The sequence below is a fragment of the Chionomys nivalis genome, chromosome 14 (assembly GCF_950005125.1).
Source record: "Chionomys nivalis chromosome 14, mChiNiv1.1, whole genome shotgun sequence".
NCBI classification, from domain to species: Eukaryota; Metazoa; Chordata; class Mammalia; order Rodentia; family Cricetidae; genus Chionomys; species Chionomys nivalis.
This window is the reverse complement of record NC_080099.1, coordinates 30535360-30561718: the sequence shown is the minus strand read 5'-3', so window position 1 is coordinate 30561718 and position 26359 is coordinate 30535360. Positions and strand designations below refer to the sequence as shown.

Below are 26359 nucleotides of genomic sequence, written 5' to 3'. Positions count from 1 at the left end.
TCTAAGGCTGACTACTGGTAATATATAAGAAAATTCTCTCTCAAATTAATATTTAAGGTCTGGACTGCCTGATATACTTAAAAAGTAGCAGTTTCTGTTTTTTGGGTTTTTTTTTTTTGCTTTGTTTTTCTTGTTTCCTTGTTTCTCTGAAGGACAACAGGTCTTTAATGTTACACAGCAGGAAGAATATAATTCTCAGTTTTAGGCTTGTGTTCACAGAGGTACTGTAAGTGTGTGAAGGGCTGGCTGGACAGGTGACACCTGGGCACAGATCACTCGGCCTGGCAGCAGGATACACGAAGGCAGGCAAAACTCTCAGGTATTTTCAACTGGTGTCCATACACCATGAGCTTGGCATTCCCAGCATTTTACTGTGCTGTCCTGCAGCTAAGGAATACTGTGTCGTACACCTATTTCCGTACCAAGAGCAGCAACTCTGCCTTCTTCCAACCCTCTGGAAAGCCCTCTTCTGTTTTCTGTATCTATGACTTTAAAACTTTGATTTTTACCAATCTGGTAAACAGATTACCAAAGGGCAATCATTCATGTCACAAATTCAGGAGAACCTGAACCTTAACAGGCAAAACATGCATGATCGTCTCTTTATTCACCCCCCATATGGACTTGGCAATGTAGTCCACTTCTGTATCTAAGGACTGTGGATCAAAACCACAGAGAAGCTGCATCTGGACTGAACATGTGTGGATGCTTCTTTCATTGTTCATTTCATGGCACAGCATAACAGTTACACAAAGCTTAGCTATATTAGGGGACATACCTTCTACAGGGAGTTACATACATGGAAGGCCATGTGATATCTGTATGTGAACACTATACCACTTAACACACGGAACTGGAGTCTTCACAGATTCTGGTACTAGCGTGGCTCCTGGAACCAATCTCCCATGGGCAATGGGTAAGTGTCCTGTCTCTCTGAGAACCGACAAATGGCAAGAACTACTTTAGTGGGGGCAGAAAGTAAGATAAACCCGGTCCCTGCCCTCACAGGACTTACGTTCTGAGTGTCCTTCACATAACCCACAGGCTACAACACGGCAAGTACGCAGTTCTGGTCGATGGCAGTGGCCGCACACGTTTCGTATCTGTAGCCTAGTTCCAGCAGCAGGATGCTCAACCACGCCGTCTTCTTCGTAGTAGTTACGGTCGATATTCAGATGATGGATAAAAGAACAGTTGAGCCTATCGTATGTCAGCCTTGTTGGTGCGTCTAGTAGCTGACATCTGATGTTCTATACTGCAGGAACTACTCATAGCGAATTTACACTTTAGGCTTGTTAGTATCTTCAGCATAACCTTGTAAACATACAAAGCCACGATATTATACACCTTGATATTTTATGTGGAAAATGAACTTTATCAAGTAAATATCATGTTGGAGGGAACTGGCAAGACGGCTCAGGGGACAAGGGTGCTTTCTGTATAAGCCTGGCAAGCTGAGTTCAACCCAGGAGCCATGTAAGGCGCAGGGAAAGGATGACTCTGCGCAGTTGTCCCACAGTGCTCCAGCATGCGCAGTATACCACTCTCCACACATCATGCAGACACACACTATTAAATTTCAAAAGCTTTAAAAAATCATGGGAGGTAAGCCAGATGCAACAGTAGTGAGACCACAATTTAAAAGTCCACATACAGCTATTAGAGAGAGGGAGTCCTTCCCATACTGTAACCAGGTCAGTCTAGCCTCGGGTGTCTTCACACACACAATAATACCGGAACAACCTGGGAACTCCTCTGACCAGTCAGTAGAGAAAATCGTTTGGTCAGATGACCGTCACCTCCTCCATTTGTACAGAGCCCCAGAACATGCTCAGACCGCCCTACACACCCGTATCTGCTTCACTGGGATAGCCCTGTAAAGGAGTTCTCAAAGTGCATACAGGCACAGGGCTAGCTCCACCGAGCAAAGCACTCTCTCAGTATCATCTGTGCACAGCTACAGACTTTGCAAAGACATACTCCTCGGCTGTGCAGTCATGCCCACGCACTAACAACTACTTAACCAAATGACCCGAGGGAAGCGGGAAGCCTGCTGACAGTGTCGCAGCCACTGCTGCAGGATGGGATGTGTACCTCTCGGTCTCTCCTCACGTGAAGACATTTCAAATGTGCAGCGGAAGTACCTGGGAAAGTGGAAGTGCAGGAAGAAGCCAGCACTGTACCCACTCTGTCTAGAAACAGAGACCACAGAACTCAAGGATCACACAGTTAGGATTTTATTTGTCAGATTACAGTGGCTCAGAGATGGCTTTCTAGAAGGCAAAGCACACACACTTTAGCCAAGTCCTTTCTGTTTACTCTAAGGCACCCTCTAGTGTTTGGAAAGCTCCAGGCTTCTTAAGATCCTGGTGGAGGAGCCAGCGTTTGACCAGGACCTTCTAAAACAAAAAATACTTTTGCTCCATTCACGTGTCAGGAAAAATCAGGAACATGTAACCATAATTCATATTTCAAATCCGTGCTATGATTATCTGTCTCATCACCCTCGCTTCCAGTCACCCTTCTGTTATTTACCCCTGGGTTGCTTTCAGAAGACTAAGACTTCGTTAAAGAAAAGGAGCATACGATGCCTAGAGGGGTTTCAATTTCACAAACGAGAAATATACTTAACATTACCATGTAACCTACTTTGCTTTTGTTGAAGTTACTGGTAATTAGTTTTAAATCTGTTATATTTGGGAATCAGAATTTTTGAACTTTATATATTTTAAGATCTGACCTGAACTGGGGAGTTTGCTGATTGCCCTGTTCAGTGTCAGGTGGAGATAGTGGTTAAGTGCCGCCACGAGGCTAGAGGTGGCTCTGGAGAAGACGATACAAAGGGACTCTGGAGGCTTACAGGACATGGCTCTGTATAAACTTACTCTCAGGTGCCTTTGAAAAATGACTGTACAAAGAATAAAAAATAAGCTCAGCTCCACTTGTCTTCTCAGCTAGTGCCTTCAGGTGTCTGCCCCACACTCTATCTCTGAAGCTGCGACAGCGCGGCGAGAAACAAAGGCGACCTCACGGTCGTGAGCAGGAGCCTGCGGGGAGGTCGGGTCAGCTGTCACTGTGTTCTTAGAGTACGATGGAATCTGGTATTCAATTGTTCTTAGATTTAATCTGCAAGAACTGCATTTAAACAAATGCCTAATTTGTCACCCAATATGCCATACAGCTTCTCTGCCTGAGACTGCAAATACGGGGAAAAGACTGGTCATATAAAATGATTTTAAAAAATGGCTACATTTATAATTGGCTTCAACTTGAAGATATCTACAGTTGAAGGGAGCAGGGCACAGCATTTTTAAAGTGCAACACATACTCTTTTGGCTCAGTATGAAAAATTATATAGCTGGAAATTACTGCAGTCAGTTCTCCCAGAACAAGTTGTGAAAAGCTGTTTGTATAGCCAGACGACAGATTTTAAACTGAAGAACACTGAAAAGTCATTTTACGTGAGCATGTAAAATACAATTACAAATGAAGTCAGCATAGGAGAGGTAGCGTAAGTAAAATCAAATAAATACTATATACAGTAACATATAAAATTCAGCTTATAAAAATTAAAAAGAACATTCCAAAATAGTCATTTTCCTTGCTTTTGAGGATTTCACAAAAAATTAAAATTCAGACCTAGAGTACCTGCAAAGATTTCCCAAATGTTATGAATTACTGGCAATGCTTTTTGCCAAAACCTCTCTGATCTGCCGGTCCAGTTCACTGATTATCCGGTCTTCGTGGTTATACACACCGGTTCTCATCAGAGTGTCCCTTTCTTCTATCAGCCGAGTCAGATAGTCATCCAAGGCATCATCTGGCGCGGAGCCCCGCGGGCTGCCCAGCTTCCCACCTGCAATGTCTCTGCAATCCTGGTACTGCTTCTGCTCTTGCTGCCTTAACCTGAGGAGTCAAGAACAAACACCACTCTAGCAGACAAAAAAACTATTTTAGCCTTCCTAATAGCACTATTTAAAAGCAAGGTAGTTCACAGGTTTCACTAGTGTTTTCAGGAAGAAAACAAAAACTAATAATTACCACTTGACTGGGCAGAAGTGATAGATTTATAAAAACACAGTTGTGTTTGTACTTGAGAATGCAGAGAAACCGTAAGGCATAGTGCAACATGCCCAAAGCCCCGCATCTGCCAGGGAGACCACAAATTCCAGTCAGCCTGGACTATACAGCAAGATGGGTTCAAACATAAAAGCAAGGGGACAGCAAGGGGACATAGCTCACTGTCACTGGGACAGCACTTGTCTGTCATTTAAGTCCCTTGGTTCAGCTCCTGACACTTAAACAAAACAAAAGGCAAACACAGACACCATGAAAACCATTGAAGTGTTATATACCTGTATAAAGAAGAAAATGATGATCTTCAATTTTATCCAGAAAATAAAAATGAATATTTTGTTCCCAATTAAGATGCATCTATCTACTTCATTTAAAAATATTTATTTTTAATTATTTGTGACATTTGTGTCTGAGTGTGGGGTGTACAGGAGTTCAGTTGCCATCAGAAGGTGTCAGACGGCTGGAGCTAGAGTCACAGGTAGTTGTGAGCCATCTGATGTGGTGCTCGGAGCAAGCGCAGGTCCCCTGGAAGGGCAGTGCACACTGCAGCGCACTGAGCCCTCCCTGGCCCTAGACCGCTGCAGTGATGCTCTATACACAGTGCTTCGTCTATCTTCTCGCTTTCACCTCAACTACTGAGTTTGCACGGCTGGTCTTGTAAAGCGTTCTTAGTGCTCGCTCCATCACTGAGATGCGTCATCATTTAATCCTTTACTCTGTGTCTTTAGTTGTAACTCAACCTTTGCTATCTGAACACAGCATTTTCTTTAAATTTACTCATTAAATAACTACTTATGCCAAACAATCTTGGGGCACAAACCTTCAAAACAATTTAAAAAGTGCTATGCTATGTGTGAAACAATATTTTGGTAAATGAGGACTGATATTTTTCTATGAAATTTGTAGATAATACAAAAATGCATCTTACTCTTTAAACATGCTTTATATCACATCAACACAAACACGTGCATGTGTGTATTTGTTCAGTGCCCTCCTTAACTCAGGAAGACCAAACTGAAAAGCTGTCACACCAGACCCATGTTAGTGACAACGGGTACCTGTTCAGTTCGTTCCGGATGTCCAGCAGCTCCTGTTGCTCACTTTTCACCATCTCTTTCTCCTCGGCAGCCAGGTAACGCAGCCGCATCTGCTCCAACTCCTCTTGCTGCTTTTTAAGGCGAGCCATTTGACTTTCTTGCTCCCTCTTAAACAGAAAAGCTGGCTTGTATCACTGGGAATGCGCCCATTTCTATGATTTGGACTCGGGATAGGACGATATGCTGCCAATTCTGGGTCACATGATACTTAGAAATGCCCCGCTTTTCTCCTGATAATCTTTCTATCCGTCTCTCTTTTTGACATCATAAAGCATGGCCAACGAGGATGGGGATTTGCTGAACAGTTATAGTGTCTAAGACTGTGAGGAAGGAGCAGCTGCTTGTCAGCACAACAGACTGCAGAAGGACCTGCATCTGTGAGCATCTAGGATCCGCGCCTATGCACCACTGTGTCTTCAGAACTTTGGCAACAGTCTCTGATCATTAAACCCAAGAAGTTTGGTTAACAATTTTCTTTTCTCCAGGCTCATATGAAAATCTAAGCTCATATTCTTTTTTCAAACAAAACTGGGATCAAATGATAGACCTTAATTGCATTTAAAAAATTAACAATGAAAGGAATGTAATACTCTATAGGATGAAGATAGTCCACGATTTATAAGGGAGAATCTACCGTAAGATTGCTGCAATAAGAGCCTGTACAATGTAATATGGAGCTTCTAAGTCTACCCACTTATTTCTCTATAGACGAGTGCTATTCTTTCACACAGACAGTAGGGTCAACATGGCATCCTTCATGTGTGTGTCTTATTGTTGTTTTGAGAAAGGATATTATTATGTAGCTCTGGCTGACCTGAACCTCAAGAAATACACCTGCCTCTGCCTTCTGAGCACTGAGATTAAAAGTGTGTGCTGCCATGCCCAGTTCATTTTTTTCTAACTAAATTAATTTCTGATTATAGCAAATGGAAAACTGACTAAATGCAAGGGATATTTTGCTGAATTGTTACAATGTGAATTACACACATAAAGGGTTACCACAATTCCTGAGTCTGCCCTTCCCCATGACACACCCCCTCCAGTCACTAATAGTTTCCAAACTAGCTCTAACACCATAAGTAAGTGCTGATCGTTCTGAGTTCTGTGTAGGATTATGAAGTCCAGATTACTGTGTTGGGCTTCTTTCACTTAACACTGATGCGAGAGTCATTTGTACTGCCCTATGCAGCTCATCACTCACAGTAATGCACAATCTTTACTCAACTAATACACAGTTTATCCACTTCCAATTTTATAGTCTAAATACGGACAATGTTAAGATGACGATGCATTTCACCTCTATATCTGGGTCAGAAAACACAACCAATGCAGGATTAGGAAATATTGCCCAACTGTGGACAAGGTGGTCCATTACTCAATAGCCAGTGGGAGAGTTCCTGGGCCATGTATTTTTGACCAACACTTAGTGATCTTTTTTTCTTCTTTTTAACAGTTCTTTTAGTGGTTTGTCCTGATTTTATTTTGCATTTTTTTCAAAGAGTTTCAACATATTTTAATGGCATTTGGATATGCTTATCTATAAAGTTCTAACTAAAACCTATAGCTGTTTATCTTATTGGTGTTATATTTCAAAGATTTCCCAGTACTCTATTTTGCCTTTTCACCCTTCAATGGTGTTTTGGGATGAACAGAAGTCTTTCATCTCAACATAACCCACATGGTTCCCTCAATTCCTTCCTGGCAGGCCTTCTCTTTCTTCGCTCTTCAACTTGTGTCGGTCTTAAAGATATTTTCACATCCACTTATTTGTGGGTGTGGGTGTGGGTGCATACTATACATGAGTGCAGGTGTCCATGGAGGACAGGCCAACGTGTTGGATCTCCTGAAGCTAGAATTACAGGCTGCTATGAGACACCTGGGATAGGTGCTAGGAACTAAGCTTGGTCCTCTGGAAGAGCAGCAAGTGCTCCTAACCACTGAGCCATCTCTCCAGCCTGGAGATATTCTTTTACAGTACCTTCTGAAAGCATCATTTAATCAATATGTACACAACCGGCTTTAGGTACAGTATGAGTTGAGACTTGTTTTTTTCCCTAAATAGAACTTAAGGACAGTGTTGGAATGATCCCCTGCCCCATGTGTGAGGGCACGGACAGTGTTGACGGGGTCCCCTGCCCATGTGTGAGGATGTCTGTAGATGCACTGAACTGACACACTTCCTACCCATGCATTAACACAATACTCGACTCCAGTATCTGACAAAAGTCCATCCTTAGCCTCTGTCAGGCTAAGTTAGACCTTTGGCAGTCTTCAAAATTTAAGACCGCATGAGTAGTTGCAGAAAGAATCCAGGGGTACGGTCGTAAGACAGCATGAGTAGTTGTAGAAAGAATCCAGGGGTACGGTCGTAAGACCACATGAGTAGCTGTAGAAAGAGTCCACAACATTCACGATAATATGTAGTAAACTAAGAACAAAGGGTCATTTCCTAAATTAAAAATAAATGTTCGCATTAAATCTACAAAAAGCTTCTTTAATAATTTGAGTCCCCACACCCCTTCAGAACTCCATTTTCTACTGAGAGCATGTTAGAAGTGTTCCAGTGTTGTAAGAAAGAGAGCTAGGGATATAGAAGGGCTGGTGTGTGCCTTACCTAGTATGTACTGACGAGAGAGGAGGAGAAGAGCACTACAAACTGGAAAGGGAAATTAAGATTGCCGTTTTCCGTAGAGGATTTTCTACAACTACTCATGCGGTCTTATGACTGTACCCCCTGGATTGTTTCTACAACTACTCATGAAGTCTTGATGTGGGATTCCCCTCTGTATGCTGTGAATACCACTGGTTAATAAAGGTTGCTTTGGACCTATAGCAGGGCAGAACTTAGCTAGACGGGGGAAAACCAAACTGAATGCTGGGAGAAAGGAGTAAGAGAGAAGTCATGTAGGCCCACCAGACACAGATATCCTAACTTTACCCATGGCAATACATAGATTACTAGAAATGGGCTAAATTAAATTAGCCAATAAGAAGATAGATCTCATGGGCCAAGCAGTGTTTTTTTTTTTTTTTTTTTTTTTTTTTTGGTTTTTCGAGACAGGGTTTCTCTGTGGCTTTGGAGCCTGTCCTGGAACTAGCTCTTGTAGACCAGACCAGGCTGGTCTCGAACTCACAGAGATTCACCTGCCTCTGCCTCCCAAGTGCTGGGATTAAAGGCGTGCGCCACTACCGCCCGGCCCAAGCAGTGTTTTAAATAATAGTTTTTGTGTGATTATTTCGGGGCTGAGGAGGTGGGAACCAACAAGTGGCCTCCTTACAACACGATCTTATAACTAAACCTCCTGGATTGTTTTGTACTTTTAAAGACAGAGTCTCTACATAGTCCTGGCTGTACTGGAACTCCCTATGTAGACCTGACTGGCCTTGAACTCAGAGATCTGCCTGACTCTGACTTCAGAGTGCCAAGACTAAAGGCATGCACCACCATGACCTCATGTATTGTTAAGTAGTGAATAACCTCTGTGTTTAGTACGCAGTCCAGGGTGTGTTCCAGGTTCAGCATCTATTTGAGACTAACTGGTTGGTTTTGCTTCTGTAATTTCTAAATCTATACAGATTAACTTGAAGACTAGGACCATGGTTACTGTGCTATGGTCTCTTATAAAAAAGTTCTTGTTTTTTTGTTTTTTAATGGGGTTAGAGTTATTCTTACACTGGTCATTAAATTGGAATGTTTGAATCAAGTATTTTTTCTGTATTACCCATTACAATTTGTCTAACAACTATACAATTATTTTTAATTCTTGAGTCATTTTTGTAGATAGTTTATCAAATCCACTTGCACTTGCTCATAGCATCCTAATCTCTTCATATGCTGGCAGGATCTGGGGTCCTCACTCTTTTATAACATTCTGCTACTGATAGGGAGCCTCACTTTTCTAAGACTTCCTCTCAAAGAAACAACTTTGTATGTGGCAGTGCACGGTGCTTACATGCAGAGGCAGACCTGGGGTGTGGTCCAGGAACCTTGTATTTTGAGCTGATACTGAGACTTGGGACTCACTGGTAGGCAGATCTATCTGGTCGGTGTGGGACAAAGACCTGCCTATCTCTGCCTGCCCAGTGCTGGATTACAAGCACATGCCACCAGGCTTTCTATACGGGTGATGGTGTTGAAACACAAGGTTGTCAGCATGGAAGGTACTTTACTGAATGAGCTACCTCCCTAGTTCTGTCCAAAAACCAGACTCTTATTTTGTAACCCAGCTACGGTTAAATTTCTCTCTAGGCTCTGATATACTGCATTTTATTGTGTTGCATTTTTATTATTTTGGGGTTCAAATATTTTCTAATCTCACCATGGTCTTGAATTTAAAATGGATAATTAAAAGTAAATTACTTAAGAAATGTTTCATGTTATTGAATTTTACTAAAGTTTCCAGCTCAGTATCCCTGTAAGCAGGGCACATTCTAAAACTACAATCTCTGTGAGTTCAAGGCCAGCCTGGTCTATCAAGCAAGTTCCAGGACATCCAGAGCTGTTATTTAAAAAAACAAAACAAACAAAAAAAAGGCACCTGCTGCCCTTACCCTTGCTCGGTGGACGTGTGCTCCTACCTACCGGCGCCTTAGGACAGCCTTCAACAAGCTGATTTGCTTTTGGGCAGTTTTAGTATGATGCTTGTAGGTATGGCTTCCTATACATTCATGCTGTGTAGCATTTATAGATCTTAGATATAGGAGGGGAGGACACACACACACACACACACATATATATATATACGTATGTATGTATATAAAATCAAATGCTTACACATGAAGACATTTCCCTAGTCCTTACCCTGCACTTTATGCTTTCTTAGCTGTAATCACTAGTTTCCCTTTCTCAGTTTCTATACTTGTATTAACCTATCTTCTAATTCCCATAGCCTGTTTCTGTTATGTTAATAATCTGCTCTTAATTCTTGTTTAGTTCTCAATTTCACTTACAAAACTTTTTTTAAGAATGTCTAATTTCTCCATTATGTCACCTATTTCCTAGAGCACAGTAATTGTATTTTAAACTTCTTATCTGATGACTCCAAAGCCTAGATTACTTGACACATTTTTATCAAACAAGTGACAATCAGATTTTCCACTGATGAGGACTACTGTAGCCAACAAACATATAAAAAGGACACTAATAAGTCATTAGTGAGTAGGAGCAGAGTAATACTTTTGCAACTTTATCAAGCCGAAAACCTAAAGACATCTATAGCAGGCATGGACCGACAACAGCGTAAAGAGAAGTTATCGTGTGCTATCGTGTGCTGGATTTTGCAGTACTGGGCTTGAGCTTGCCTTACACATACACACTAGGCAAGTGCTCTCCCAAGCCACATCTGCAGCCCTGTACAACTGCTGGAAATTCATAACTGGCATAGTCACTTCAGGAAATAACTGAGCAATGTTTAGTAAAGTTTAAGTTAGAAAAACTGAATGTATTCTTCTAGTATCTGAAATTCTACCTGAAAACTGTTACTTGTGTGAGAACTGTTTGGGACTGCTTTCCATATGGAAACCTGTAAAAAGCAGTTTCACTAAAGATTACATATAGAAGTTGCATAACTGTGGTGCCTTCTCCTCCCAAGACTACTCCATGAAACTATTTCATGAAGATAAACAATGCTGTTTACAAAGGATTTTAGAACTTCAAAATTGCTCACTGCTAGGCATTAAACATGGAAGCCGAAGCAGGCTAGGCAGTTTATTCCCACTGCCCATGCAGAGATGACGGAAGGGGTTGACCATGTTGCTCCTCCTCTCTCCTGCTTACACTCACTGTGGCAAGGCCTCACTAACTTGCCCAGGCTGGTCTTGCAATCATCTTCCTGCCTCATCATCACGAGGAGTTGGGATTACAGCTCTATGCCACCAGGCTTACCTGGATATATTTTTTAAATGTTTTACGTGCTGAAGTGATAAAGATTAATAACAAATGTTAAAATTCAGGGTAATGGTATTCACAAGAAAGCAGGAAGGCACAGCTAAGGAAGGCACAACCTAAAAGAGCAGCTTGGTCTGGAAAGTGCTGATGCCAAGCCAGAGTGTGCGCACTGGCACTACCATCCTCTACATTAAATGCCAGGCATGGCGCTGTGCCACATGCTGGGAAGCTGGAGATAGGAGGATCCCAGGGGTTCACCAATAGCCGGGCTAGCCAGCTAGTGAGCCCCAAGGTCACTGAGACACCCTGTTTCAATAGAAATGAAGTGGAGAACAATCAAGGCAGACGTACTTACGTGTGACCTGAGCTTTGGCAGGTGCAAGCATAAACGCATGTTAGAGAAGTTATTTTAAGAATAGAAAATGACATGGGCAGACACACAGCAAATGATTCTCTCCAGTGGGGAGGAGGTGAGAGCGTTGTTGATCTTCACTTCTACATTACCGAGTGTGGCATCTACACTTGTCTGAGCCAGCGTTCTCACTGCGTAGTCTCACTAGAGTCCTGTCTAGCCTGGCACTTGTGCTGATTGATTCTATTGCCTCCGCCTCCAGAACGCTTGGATGACACATATGTACCACTATAATTGACAAAATCTGCATAACAAGAAAAAGGATGACTAAAAGGAGAAAAAAAAAAAAAAAAAACCCAGAAGTTTACTATTTAACTTCAGGCTCCTGAAGTTGTTCATAAAATGAACTTCTTAACACCACCACCCAACTTGAAACATTTTTATTCTAAAACATACCAAAAATCTTTGAAATGCCTTGAATTTTAAAGCAAGCATGCCATACTGTTAATAATTACATATGCCTGCAAAAACTGCAAAAACAAGGGCCAGGGCAAACGCTTCCCACTGCCAGGTGCTCCGGGTTAAAGGCTCCTCAATCAAGTGAGTATAATCTTTATTTTGCCCTGCCTGCCTATAAATCCAGAAAGGAGATGTAAACACGCATACACTAGACTAAACAGCGGCTACAAAGTGGCCACTACTTACTCTCCCACTCACACATACCATCCAAGTCTGTGGGAAAAACGCACAACTAAACTAAGGAGCTCAAGTCAAGTTTTCTGAAAATAACCCAGAGCTGACAAGTCAGTAGGAGGGCCTGGATGGTTTCAAGACACAGTTTTTAACCAAGACTTGGACCTCCAACTGTTTTCTTAAACAAAGATTTACATCCCCATCCTTGGCTAAATTACTTATAAATTAATCAAATTAATTACTCCGAGTGGATACGCAGGAGGCTGGACAAGATAGTGCTGATGTCAGCCGATGAAGTCTGCGTTGCTTTAACTAAATATATTGGCTTAGTTCTAAACATATCTACTGTGCACAAATATGGTAAGGGACCCACGTGCTACTAAATAAAGTCTTAGCTCTGTTTCCTGTCCTGGGAACAAACATACAAGAGTTTTAAATATGTAACATAGTGAAAATGTTCTATTTTTATGACTAATTCATATTTCATAATAATGATTCACTAATTTTTAAACAACAGCAGCCTTTATTCTACTTACAGATTGACATTTAGAATATGAAGACCGGTGCAGACAATCTTAGGTATTTGCTACTATTCAAGCATTTACTTAGGTACCAGTTTAAAAACAGCTCTACAGCATATTTCCACAAAGAGAAAAAAGAAACTAAATTGCCTCTGCAAATCAAACAAGTACTCCTAATGTCCCAAACCCAGAATAAAAGAGTATCATTTTCTTGTTTTTAAATAGGGTCTCATTTCATGTCATATTTATTACAGCTGCCGCCATCAATTACTAAGAAACAAACAAACAAAAAACCTTTAGAAAACTTACAACTTGGATTGAGGCTGAGAATGAGAAGGAAAGCTTTCTTCTAAACAACTGGAGGACTACAATTTTTTAATTCACAAATTGACTATACTAGGTCACTTCTGAGTAATGGAAATGTCTCTTTAAACATTGTTCTGGCAATGGGCACCAAGCATTAGATCTTATTTCCAAGCCTTACCAGCTGGATTTTGTCATTAACATTTATTAACAATCTAAGATATGGCTTTCACCGTCTAATCCGTACTACACGAATGTTTTTTGTGGCCCTCCAGAGGGATTTGATATGACACATTACTGGCAGGGATTACAGCCTCGTGGCTATTCACCAGAGGCAATGTAAAATTAACATGGTACTAATCCAATTTAAACAAAAAAGCTGCACAAACAATTCTCTGAACAAAAGCAGAGAGACACTTCCAATTTTATATTCAACACAAAATAAATGTGTTTTTAATAAAAGAGTTTTATGGAAAAAATTAGAAGTAATTTTCACACATATGAAATGTGCCAATTTAATGAAGTTATTAATTTTAATCTCCCAAAACCAGTTAATGGCATCACATAATTCACTATGAAGACCCCAAGAGCTATTGCTTTCCTTAAATTACTGCATCCTAGTATGGTCTGCAAAACATCAGAGGTTCCTAGTGACCTCAAAAGTTGTTTATAATATTGTTTCTAAAGCAGAAAGTTTATAGGATAAGGGATAAAATTAGTCTAAAATAAGAAAGTACTAGACACACTGCACTCACTCAGGGACTGCTATTTTTAAATTAATATTTATTGTGTATGTATCTGCCGTGTGTGTATGAGATGCATACATGTGAGTAGATACCCATGCCTGTGCACGCACATGTGGAGGGCAGAGCAGGGCACCGACTCTCTTCCTCTGGTGTTCTTTCCCTTATATGATGAGACAGGGTATCTCGCTGAACCTGTAGAATTCACTGTTTTGATTAAGGACTGCTGACCAGCAAGCTCCCAGGAGGGACTTCTCTCCTCCCACCAAAGCTGGGTTCCTGGTACACATGCCATGCCACTTTTTATATGGGTGCTGAGAATGTGAACTCAGGTCCTCACAAGTAGGGCAGGTGTGTTTACCTCCTGTGCCCTCTCCCCACCTCAAGGTGATAGCTTTCAGTTTCTTTAATGGACTAAGTTTTGGAGAAATTCAATAGCTTTCTCTCTTAATAAATTTACAGCAACTCAAGAGAAAGAAACTGAATGTGATATCCTCTAGTATTAGAAACAAAAAATTTTGCCTTTTTTTTTTTTTTTTTTTTTTTGGTTTTTTTCAAGACAGGGTTTCTCTGTAGCTTTGGAGCCTGTCCCGGAACTAGCTCTGTAGACCAGGCTGGCCTCGAACTCCCAGAGATCCGCCTGCCTCTGTGCCTCCCAAGTGCTGGGATTAAAGGCGTGCGCCACCACCGCCCGGCTTTTGCCAAATTTTTTAAGACAAAGTGGAAATACACAGGAAGAAAGAATAAATAGAAAATAGAGTATATGTGAAGATCTAGAAGATACCAAAATGTGAGGATGCAGGATTAGCAAAGAGGAATTTTGGGGGTGGGAAGATTTCATAATCTTTGGCTTCGTTTTTGTTCCTTTTTTAGGGCGTGTTTCCATGTAGGCTTGTGGAGGCCAGAGGTTGACATCTGTGTCTTCCTCAATCATTCTCCATCTTTTTTCTTTGGGATAGAGACTCTCAAAGTGAACCTGGAGCATGCCAATTTGGCTAGACTAGCTGGCCAGAAGCACTGAGACTTTCCTCTGTGAGCATCTCCAGGGCTGGGCAAACAGGCACCCTGCAGCACCTGGCCCTTTTCAGAGGAATGCTGGTGTTAAAGCTCAGGTCCTCATGCTTGCTTGGCAAGCAAGCACAGACCAATGGAGCCAACCACCCTCCTCCACCCTTTTACTTTTGGGACAGGGTCTCTCATAATCCCACCTGAACTTGGACTAGCTATGACTGCTCACATATTCAATAGCCTTTTAAAAGGAGCTACTTCATTCCTTTTACACTGGAATATTGAAGAGTCAGGCATTTAGATGTTAAAGGATAACTTATATTTTTAAAACAACTTCAGTTAACATACACTGTCGATGCCAGCACTTGGGAGGCAGGTGGATCTCTGACTTTGAGGTCAGCCTGGTCTACAAGAGCTAGTTCCAGGACAGCCAATGCTACACAGAAAAACCCTGTCTTGAAAAACAAAAACAAAACAAAAACCTACTTCAGCCTGATGTGGTGGCTTAATACCCATAATCTCAACGACTTGGGAGGCTGAGGCGGCAGCACTGTAAACTCAACGCCAACCTGGGGCAGCTTAGGGAGAGGCCCTTTCAGAAGTAGCATGTTACTTTTGCTACTCTCATCAACTCCATGCTCCCTGTTCCAGAAGGCCTCCTCCCTACATTTAAATGCCACTTAAGTATCTTGGTATCATGACTTATAAGGCTAGCTGCTTCTTCCTCAAAGATAGTTTTCATCCCAACTGCTCTCGCTAGCAGACAATCACACCCTTTATTTCTATTAGGAGGTGCCAACTCATTTCTTCTGCTTTGGTGCTTTGTGGAAAACCTTGTCAACTCTGCACTGAAACTGTAACAAAAGAGTTTGGACTTCATTCTTAGTTTTCCCATATTGTATCTCCGTGAGCCTACATGACAACAGTAAGCCTCATTTCTTCATCTGTAAAATGGGAATATGATCAGCTACCCAGGGATTTTAGAATTAAAATGAAAATAAAACAATATGAGATTTATTTGGTACAGGGTAGTACTATGCCCTCAGGTAAAAAAAAAAAAACAAACAAACCACCGTCCCATCATCAGGTTGCTCCCTAATCAAGGACTCCCTCACTTGAGTTCAGATTTTTTAAAAAAAAAAAAATGTGTATTTTTGGCTACTTACATATTTCTAAATCTAAAAAACTAAAATGCCCACTCATGTTTGCAAATCTTATGTCCTTCCTCTGCTCCAATTAAGAAAGAGTCTTGTTATGATACCCTGGCTGACCTGGAACTCATTACATAATCCAGACTAGCCTCACACTCATGGCAATCCTCCTGCCTCCACCCCCAGAATGCTAGGATTACAGGTATACACTGCATACTTAGCTCCAATCAGCTTCTTTAATTGTATTTCCCAAACCGGAAAACCTTTCCAGAATCTATGAGCCCTTGGCATCATCTTTCATGAATGATCTTGTTACATTTCTATCACTACAATTAAAGCTCCAAGCGTCCTTACCAGAGATGCCCTGTAAATTGGGTTCTCCTCTATGTTTTAAAAGGCTTTCTCACTTCGTGATTCTTTGCAGTAACCACTGCAGTCATTATAGTGACTACTACTTTGCTATGTCACAACCAGTTTTGCTATTAATATCCTAATGACTCATCTCCATGTGAACTCTACCCTTCTGACACCAGACACCGTCCTAAGTCACAATAAACAATTTTCTCTTCTATGTGGTGCTCAGGCAATGGTTACAACTGTTTCTTCCTTATTACCAAATTCTCAGCTCCCTAAGGGTGAGGCCCATGTCTTACTTATGTACATACACTGAGCATGGTGTCTTGATTTAGGAAGACCTTATTACTGTGCAAAATGTCCATGCTAGAGTGCCAGCACTAAAATAATATATTGCTAATTTGAAATGCAAAATGTAAAAAGCTCTAAAATCCAAAATTTTTGAGCTCTAGTGTTCATGATGATGGCACTACACAGGCATAACACTATAAAAAGGAAAAAAATTACCCTTTGGCTATATAATTACTGTAGAACTGAAACACAAACAGATTGAGTTTACACTTGGGTATATATCCAAGACATCTCATTACACATATGCAAATATTATAAAATAGGAAAAAAATTCTGAAATCCAAAATATTCCTGGTCCAAACAATTTCAAATAAAAGACACACAACTTGAGTAAATCCACTCTGTGTACTATCTAATACTTTGATATCTACCTATAATGCATACAATCTGAACACAGCGATAAGCTACACTGGCATATGGTCTAGTACTCTTTAATTCCCATAAAGTCTGGTAGTACCCTATAAAAAGATCATAAGCGTTAGCATAAAACAACAAAGATATTGAATAGTATTTGATGTAATTTTATGAAAACATACTAAATCTATAAATCCAGAAGACATTATATACCAGGTTTATTCAGAAATAAAGCTGATACATTTTTTAAAGTTGGAGTAAATTAACTATTCATGATCTTTTAATAGGTTCAATTAATTATATTCAAAGTAAGCTCATTCATATGCTCATGGATCTTAATCATTTGAAAAAACTATAGCTCAAATTAAGATACATTTCTCATGAAAATAACTTTCTTGTCTAAGAAGGGAAAATGCCAACACGGATTTTCAGAAAATTATTAAGTCTTTTAAACCTAAAATTATGCAAAATTTCCCAATGACAGCTATCATAGTTGAATAATTGTGTCTTCCTACGAAAATCATTTTAAAATATGCTCTTAAATGTTAAGAAATGGCAAATTTAGTTTATCCCCAAAGTGTCCCTTTCAGTGAAGTCTAATGAGAATGAGTTCTAAGGGAAATCAGTTGCTTCCAAGTGAAATTAAGTTGCTTATTTCCAACAAGACAGCTGACAACTAAGAATAAGAAAGCTTCAGCTTTTAATTGTGAAAAGAGGATTGTGCATATAACACATTAAAAGACAAACCCAAACAGCCCTGATCTTCAACCGCAGCACTGGAGAGGCCACAGCAGACTTCTAACACATAATGTCAAACATGAAACTTACAAAGTAGCGAGGAGAAGACAGAGTCTGCTCTCAACCACATACCTGCTTGAGTCTGGCAAGTTCTTTCAAAGCTCGTCCCCACTGCTGCTTGTAATGCAGTTTAGACTTGGTTGCAGATTCCAACTTTCTTTCAAGTTCAACCTAACAGTGATTAAAATCATATCAAGTGAAACACTATACCACTGTGTGCAATCACTGAAAGATAATATATACAAAGAGTCGGGCTTAAGAAAAGAGTTTATACAGCATGACATATGACATAGTCTAAAGCTGTTATATAATTTACTATAAATATTATGGCACATGAACATTTTCTTGTTTAAAATATAGTATTATTTTTATTGCCTTGCAGGCTAGACTAAAAAGAACTGAATTAGTCTTAACCTCCAGACAGTTACTATAAATGTATTTAAATGTGTATATTAGACAGAGTGAAAATACATTTATTTTTAACAAAAGACAGCTCTGACTGCTAACATTCCTCTTCGGCCTGTGCTCTGATCTCAGAAGGCTGATCTTCCTTTTTGAAGGCCTATGATTAGGTGGGATTCTGTCTTGTAATAAGAAGAGCTGAGATACTTTCTTAACTTTTGGCAAAATCACAAAACACTGGAAACTGTGCAGTGTTTTATCAGAAAGCAAATTACTAAGAGATGCAAAGTCAAAAATGTAAAAATATTTTAAGAATGTTAAAATAAACCCAAGAGGAAGAAAAATAATGTTCCTTAATAACACACATCTCACTTTTATTTTCTATCTTTCCTGAAATATATAAAGAAAAACACTAAAGTGATTCAATTAAAAATCTGGTTATTTATGTTTGCAGCAGGCAATCTGTTATGCATGAACTAAAGCCAACTTGGCTATGTTCTGGAATGTACTCACTCAGTGCTAAAAACCATGCACCAAACAAATTCATGCAGCCAGCAGACAGTTTTACTATTAAGTGATAATGTAATAATCTGCTTGAATTACAGTAAAATATTGTTACTCTGAACTAGCTGGCTTTTTAAAAATCAAGTTTAGTTTTTCCCATACATACAACTCCTGATGTTTTATGAGAAAAACAAAAATGAAGACACTATAAAAATTCTAATGTTGGAAAATTCAGAGCGAAATAAAATGACAGGAAAAGCAGACTGCCAAGTCGCCGTCACAAAAGACCAGAACATTCTCTGCAGTTATATATGACCACTAGGACTGGAGGTCTTTCTGTTTTACAAATCCCTAGTGCCTGGATTCAGATGTGTTGACATTTCCCAACAGACTCAAGCATCTTGAGCTGAATGATATTGCTGAGATTACTGGAGATAATCCCTCCACTTATGCCCGTGATTCATACACTTCACTTGGTAATTTAACAACAAGCTGTACCTCAGAGGAGCAGAGACAGTCTCTGAGAGCATGCACATGGGCCTGGACAAGGTCTGCATCCTGGACCAAACCAAGGATGAGGCCTAATGGATCTGCTCCAACAGTAAAAACTAAGCAGTTCTACCAGTTTTGCATAAATATTAAAAAATTCATAATTTTATAGTTATGTATACTAATTTAAAACACATATGTCATTCTGCATATAGTATTTTTATTCCTAAAATCTTACTGGCACATCTGGGGCACAAATTCATTCCTATCAATAATCCCTAATATTTTTTTAAAGAATATAGTGCTTGGGGGCTGGAGAGATGGCTCAGAGGTAAAGAACACTGGCTGTTCTTCCAGAGGTCCTGAGTTCAATTCCCAGCAACCACATGGTGGCTCATAACCATCTGTAATAAGATCTGGTGTCCTCTTTTGTACTGCAGGATACATGCAGGAAGAACCCTGTATATATAATAAAAATCTAAAAAAGTGCTTGTGACTCTAAAGAATTATATGGACCCAATTGCTAGAATAATATATACAGCCAAAAATTTTAGGTTTATATTTCCCTCTCCTCCCTCTAACTGTCCCCATATCCTCTCTACTCCCTCTCATCTTCATGAGCTCTTTCCTTTTACTGTTTATATGCACGTATGCATGCATAAATGTAGAAAACAACCAGATAAATCCATTTGATGTTGCTTGTATGTATATGTCTAGGGCTGACCACTTTGTATTGGATAACCAATCTGGGGGACCATCCCTGGGAAAAGCGATCTCTCCCTTTCTTATTAGTCTTTTGGTGCCTACTGTTCTTTGTTTAGGGGTGGGACCCAGCGGGATTCCCCGCTTCCAAGTTAACATGTCTGTTTATGCTGCCTTTGTTCAGGTTAGGTAGCCACAGTGTTGAGGTGCGTGTGGTTAGGGAAATACCTATCTCATTTTTAGAACACGTATTTTTAGAAGGATAATATAATATAATTTCAGGGTATTCAGAAGTCAATTAAAAGCCCTTACTGTTAGTGGTTTCTGGAAGTCTTTTTTTTTTTTTTTTTTTTTTGAGGCAGGGTCTTGCCATGTGGCATCAACTGACCTTGAATTCTTGACCTCTTGCACTAACGGTGCTGGCACTACAGGTGTGCACTACCATCCCTGGCTTGTACCTGTACCTTTACTTAGGGTTTCACTGTTCCAAGACTGAAGTGACACACCATAAGCTAAGTACCCCCAAAATGAGATAGCTCAGGTCCCAAGTCAACCCAGACTGCAGAAGACAAATCCCCTCGCAGAGGCACAGCATTCCTTCTATCTGTAGCCCATTCCCAGGTGTCTAACTGCTCACAAGGAGCACTTTCAGGTTTCCCTTTTCTACTTCTGTTGCGAATTGTGCAGCCCAAGCTCTCCTCACTCTGACTATAGCAGGGTTTCTCTTGTACCACCCCGGTTTAAATATGCCTGCAAGTCTGCAAACTGCTATCGGCAGCTATTCGCCTAGGATCCAGAGTATAATTTCTGTACTTCCTGCTTAACCTACCTTCAGGACTTCTCACAGACAATCCAGCCGTGTTTGTGCCCCTGTGCCCTACGACCCTCCTCACCCAGCTTCCTGGCCTGCCAATCCTTTTTTCTTTTCTTCTGCTTTCCTAAATCTTAATGTTCATCTCAGATTTCACCTCTATGTGAGGCTGTCTTGAAATCTATTACGTATGAAACACAAAACGGTTTCCTTTGGGTTAGACCAGTCATGGCCATTTATGACTCTGAGTCATCTCTGAAACCACGCACTGTGATGAAAGGTAAAGAACCCAATGCAAAATATGCTTTCTGTCTCTTCTACCTCTCCTATTGGCTCTAAGAGTGGTGACACACAGGATACCACAGTGTTCTTCAGTACTACACAAATTTTAGCAGGATTAAAAATGCTGACTTTTTTTTTAATATGTTGATCTTTCAAGCTCTATATGCCCTACTAAAATATACACTTTCCATATTTTAGTTTTTAAAGCCCCAATAATTTACAAACTATGCAAAGAGTATTTTCTTTCTAGTGAAAGAAAACTCACAAACTTGGGTACAATGGCTTGCATATGTACTTTCAGCAGCCAGGACGACCACTCCAAGTTTGGGGTCAGTCTAGGCTAGTAGACCATCTTGAGGTAAAGTATAAGACTCAGCCTCAAAACAATGAAAAAGGTGGGTGGGGTGTGGGTGCCGTGAGGCGGCTCTGAGGGCAGAAATGCTTGCAGCACAAACCTGACGCTGAGACCAACAGCGCCCACAGTGAAGGAGGAACCAACTCCCAGAAGTTGTGCTCTGCCATCCACACACACCCCACAGCATTCAAGTGCCTGCCCTCACACATCACACACACCACAAGAAAAGGAAACTGAAAAAAAAAAAAAATCACAGAACTACTTACTTTTGTAATAATAAAAGGAATCATGAATTATTTGGTAAAACTCTATCTTTGTGTTAATTTTAGACTCTATCGATGAAAATGGATATGCTATGGTAAGAACAGTTAGGCAGGCATGGTGTCACACACCTTTAATCCAGCATTAATAGGGCAAAGGCAGGCAGATCTCTATGAGTTCAAGGCCAGCCACAGCTATAACAGTGATTCTGTCTTTAAAAAGAAAGAAAAAGAAAAGATTAATAATAAGCTTTTCCTCAGACACTGGTAAGTCAGTTGGGACAGATTCCCTGGCTGGCATTTTTATGCTTTTATCTGTTACTATTTCAGAATAAGACGCTGCCCTCTTCTGGTTCCCAAAAGACTTACAAGGAATTTCCAGAAAGGCTAAGAAGTTGTTTTACTGTATACACTTGCAGCACGCTGGAAGCAGCTTTGCTCTAACAGAGACAGCTCAGGGCACCACTTCTCCCAATCCACTCCTGGTACTCTTAATACTTAATGGTTAATGACTCTTGTCTACCTGGAAGCTTATATTTTAAATGAATAAATATTCTAATAAACTTCTAGTTTTATTTTTCAAGCAACAGTTATCTAATTAATAACACTTTAACTGTGGATAAGAAATAATTTTTTTTCCAGAAACGTCTGGAAGGGCTGCGAGAGTAAGCCATTTAGAACTGCTCCTCAAAGGCACACAGGACAAAACTTTTGAGTAGGTCACTGTATTCAGGTCTTTCTCCAAAGAAGCAGGTCATAGGTTCCTCTTCTTTAAAACAAAACAAAAGGTCTCTGGCTGTCCTGAAACTCACTCTGTAGATCAGGCTGGCCTTGGACTCTCAAGAGATTCCCCTGCCTCTGCCTCCTGGGTGTTGGGACTAGCGTGCACCACCACATCAAGCCTGTTCATATCCTCTTAAACACTAGTTGGATTTCTTTTCGAAATGTAAAAGATTCCTTACTCTTCTAATTAAAACCCTTGAATAATATTATCCCATCGTTTACTTTTATGTTTTGAAAGTATGATTTACACTTTTTTTTCATTTTAAATAAAATCATTTCTTCTACTTAATTCACAAATAAACACAAAGCCACTTAAGGAAGCCATTCCAGCATCTGCCCAGTCATAGGCTCCATCTCCGCCCATTGCTCTGCAGTACAAACGGCCACTTGGAAGCCATGCAGCCTCGCTGAGGGCTTCACTCTTTCACCACCAAGTCAATTTTCACTCAATTATCAACCACAAGAAAAAAACTACGATGAAAGTCAAGCTAAAAGGAAAAGTTAGCTTTCTACCCTTTCACGGCCCATGCACCCTTTGCTTGCACTCCGGCCCTCATCATTTTAAACTTGTCATAAAACATAAAAAAGTGACAGCAATGTTAAAAGACAGATTTTAAATAAGTAGAAAATGCCCAGGTTCTATGCTAAGCACTTTGCTCATTTTATTACCATGTTTAAAAATATGAAATAAATAGGAGAAGCTATCCACTGTGGCACAGCTAAGTAGCTGGGCCAGAATGTGAGACAGTCTTGCGGTTATGTATCCAAGATGGTGACTGCCATTATGCATGACTTAGAACGAAACCTAACTCCCTTCATGGCTTTAGCAGCCAGTGTTTTAAACCTACCTGGTACACGCTACACTCTAGGCTGGCCGTCTGAGTTCTAGAGAGTTCTCGCCTTAGCGCCTCTGAAGGAGCTGCCTGGACAACTTCTCACAGCTCTCTGCATTGCTGCTTCCTCCTCTTCTCAGATCTTAATGCATATGCCCACCTTTGGATGGCTGTTGGATATTCACACTCTTTTAAAAAATATTTTATGGAGCTGGAGAGATGGCTCAGTAGTTAAGAGCTCTTGCGGCTCTTCCAGAGGACCTAAATTCAGTTCCTAGCACCTGTGACTCCAGCTCTACGGGATAAGATACCCTCTCTGACTTCAGTGGGTACCTGCACATTCACGGTATACACTCAGGCATGCGTGTGTATGTATATACATTAACGCTCAATCTGGTAAAATAGTGTATATGTGCATGCATGAATACCAGTACCCGCATGCAGAAGCCAAAGGAAAGCTTGCAATAGTCATTTCTGTCCCTCCTCGAGCTTGAACTCAGGTGATCAGGCACCTTCTTCCACTGTGTCATCCTGGTGTTCTGAATCCATACTTGGTAAAGCCTAGCCACTGCACATTCTGTTTACGGGGGACAGCAGGCACGACTACATCTGAACCACAGAGAACAAAGTAGGATGAATGTTCTTCCTTCTAAGCTAAAGGCGTGGGAATGTATCTGCTCTATGTGAATGGTCCTTTGCAGGACATCGAAGCCAGAAAGCATAGACACAGAGCAGTCACAAAGACCACGACACTGAAGTTCAGCACTAGAGATCAGACCCTAAACATACCAACATCAGGGGCAGCTGAATAGACTGGGACAGGACACTGGCTGGACTGAGCCTCTAAACACACCGACTCACATTTTGGATATGGTTCTTTCACCTTTGACAGGTTTTTTTTTTTTTTTTTTTTTTTTTTTGAGACATTTCTCTATGTAGCCCTGGCTGTTCTGGAACTCTCTATGTAGATCAGACCAGCCTCGAACTCGCTGAGATCACCTGTCTCTGTCTCCCAAAGGGCTGGGATTAAAGGAGTGAGCCATCACTGCCCAGCCCTGAGAGTTTTTGAATTCCTTTATCCCTACAGTAGTCAGTTCTGTTCACAACTCAACATTCTATTCATGCAAGCACCACCAACTCAACCCATGTCACACACCTTGCATTCCCTGAAGAGGGCAGCATAGTGTATACACACAGATCACCAGTGACTTCTTAAGTTGGTCACTGGAGCTAGTTACGCAGGCAAGAGTTGACACAGGTACCTTTTCCAAGGTGAGGAGATTTATTTCTGACTGCAGCCGTATTTCTGGTTTGTTGCTTTGTTGATCCTTGAACTGATGGAACTCTTTTTCCAAAATCTTGTACTTATTTTCAGCATCATTAAGCTGTATGTACGGAGAAAGTATATTAGCACCATTATATGTAGCTGTTTGGAAGCAATCATAAGCAAATCTTGACACTGTACAACCTGATTAACAGTGTTATTATTATTCTAAAACATGTTACGGTAGAACATTTGCAAAACTCATAAAAGGAGGAAAAAGAAAATGGTCACTACTTAAGAATCCAACAAATTAACAGAAAGCTTTAAAAAAAATTTAAGGTAAAAAAATTAAGGATCAAGGGGCTAAACACCTGAAGGAACGCCAAAGACCTGAGGGTAATCAGGAGCAGAGGCTTCTCATTCTGCAGAACTAGCTCTGATGAAATCTCCCAATTCTCTGTAAGTTGGAGAAGGGGGCAGGGAGTGGCGGCTTAATTAAGTACTTAGCTGAGGGCAGAAAGATGCCCGTCAGGCTGAGCATGGTGGCTCTGTAAGCTACAAAATACCTGTCATCAGAAGAAGCTGCGCCCCCGCAATGACAAGTTTCCACCTAACTCAGTCTTCCAAGGTCAGCAGACACCATTCTGAAGTAATCTCACTTTTTAAAAGACTTTTGCTCTGTGTGCACATGTGTGGAGGCCAGAAGTCACCATCAGTATCTCAACTACTCCCCACCACATACTCTGAAAGGAGCTCTCACAGACTGATTAATGGGGTAGGCAGCAAGCTCCAGGGCACCTCCTGTCTCTGCTTCCAGTGCTGATTATAGGTGCACGTTACCATGCCCAGCTTTTTCCATGGGTGCTTGGGACCCCAACTCAGGCGCAGATGCTTGCTCAGAAAGCACCTTCTCTGACCAAGCCAACTTCCTACCTCCTACTTTTATATTCTAAACAAGAAATATACTAATAGTATATTTGGTTCTTCACCATTCAGGGACGCTGTCATAAGCAATTATGCTGTACACTCCAGTTGTAAGGTAACAACTGTTAGGGCATGGTGGACTCTGTCCTCGGGAAGTCATCTCTCTGTGAGTTCCAGAGCCTGCTTTTACCTATCGGAATACAGATACTTTTATCTTCATAAGTTCTCTTTATGATCAACTGTCTCTTCTACCAATCTAATCAGAACAGCACATTTAATATATGAAACCATGTCAGTGTAATGCCCCAAATTTCTCTTACGCATAAAATGTGGCATGTCAAGGACTTTGCTCCTTGAGCAAACTGAAAATTCACCAGCCTCCCTCCTGATGAGAACTGTGCTACAAGAATAAAGATGTGCCTTGAGAATTTTCCGGAATTCCCTTCTCGCCAAGACTCTTGCTACAGAACTGAGTCAGTGACACCACCTTGGGATGGTGTGGGCGTAATGGGGATGGAGGGGTGTGTGCCAAGCACTCCCTTGACTCTGAAGCCTTTGCTCTGGATGACTAAACCTTCTTGAGCAGGAAGAAAAAGCACTATGCTGGTGAGTTCCATGACAAATACCTACTTTTGTATGTTAAATGAGACCCACGATAACAACCAAATTCACATTTACAACCGTGTAAACAATGTGGGTGAGAGAACGACTATGGACACTCTCACGACAGACGACCCCGAAGAGAACGACTATGGACACTGCTCACGACAGACGACCCTGAAGAGAACGACTATGGACACGGTTCACGACAGACGACCCCGAAGAGAACGACTATGGACACTGTTCACGACAGACGACCCCGAAGAGAACGACTATGGACACTGTTCACGACAGACGACCCCGAAGAGAACGACTATGGACACTGTTCATGACAGACGACCCCGAAGAGAACGACTATGGACACTGTTCATGACAGACGACCCTGAAGCAGTCAACAGACACATCTAATCTACACTAGAATTTTTCAAGAAAGATAAGCTGAATTTTTAACAGCCTGATCT

The 26359-nt window shown here is 40.9% G+C and overlaps 1 protein-coding gene across 3 annotated transcripts in view; it reads right to left on the bottom strand.

The window, feature by feature from the left end:
* Positions 1-2229: 2229 nt before the first annotated feature.
* The window catches only part of Cep120 (centrosomal protein 120), a 61448-nt gene continuing 37318 nt past the window's right edge, over positions 2230-26359 (bottom strand). For all 3 annotated transcript variants that reach the window (XM_057788621.1, XM_057788620.1, XM_057788619.1), the window contains exons 18-21: positions 24373-24495; positions 17762-17860; positions 5136-5281; positions 2230-3906 (exon numbers count right to left, since the gene is read on the bottom strand). In XM_057788621.1, coding sequence (XP_057644604.1) covers positions 3669-3906; positions 5136-5281; positions 17762-17860; positions 24373-24495 — 606 coding nt within the window. In that variant the 3' untranslated portion in view covers positions 2230-3668. The remainder of the gene's footprint in view (positions 3907-5135; positions 5282-17761; positions 17861-24372; positions 24496-26359) is intronic.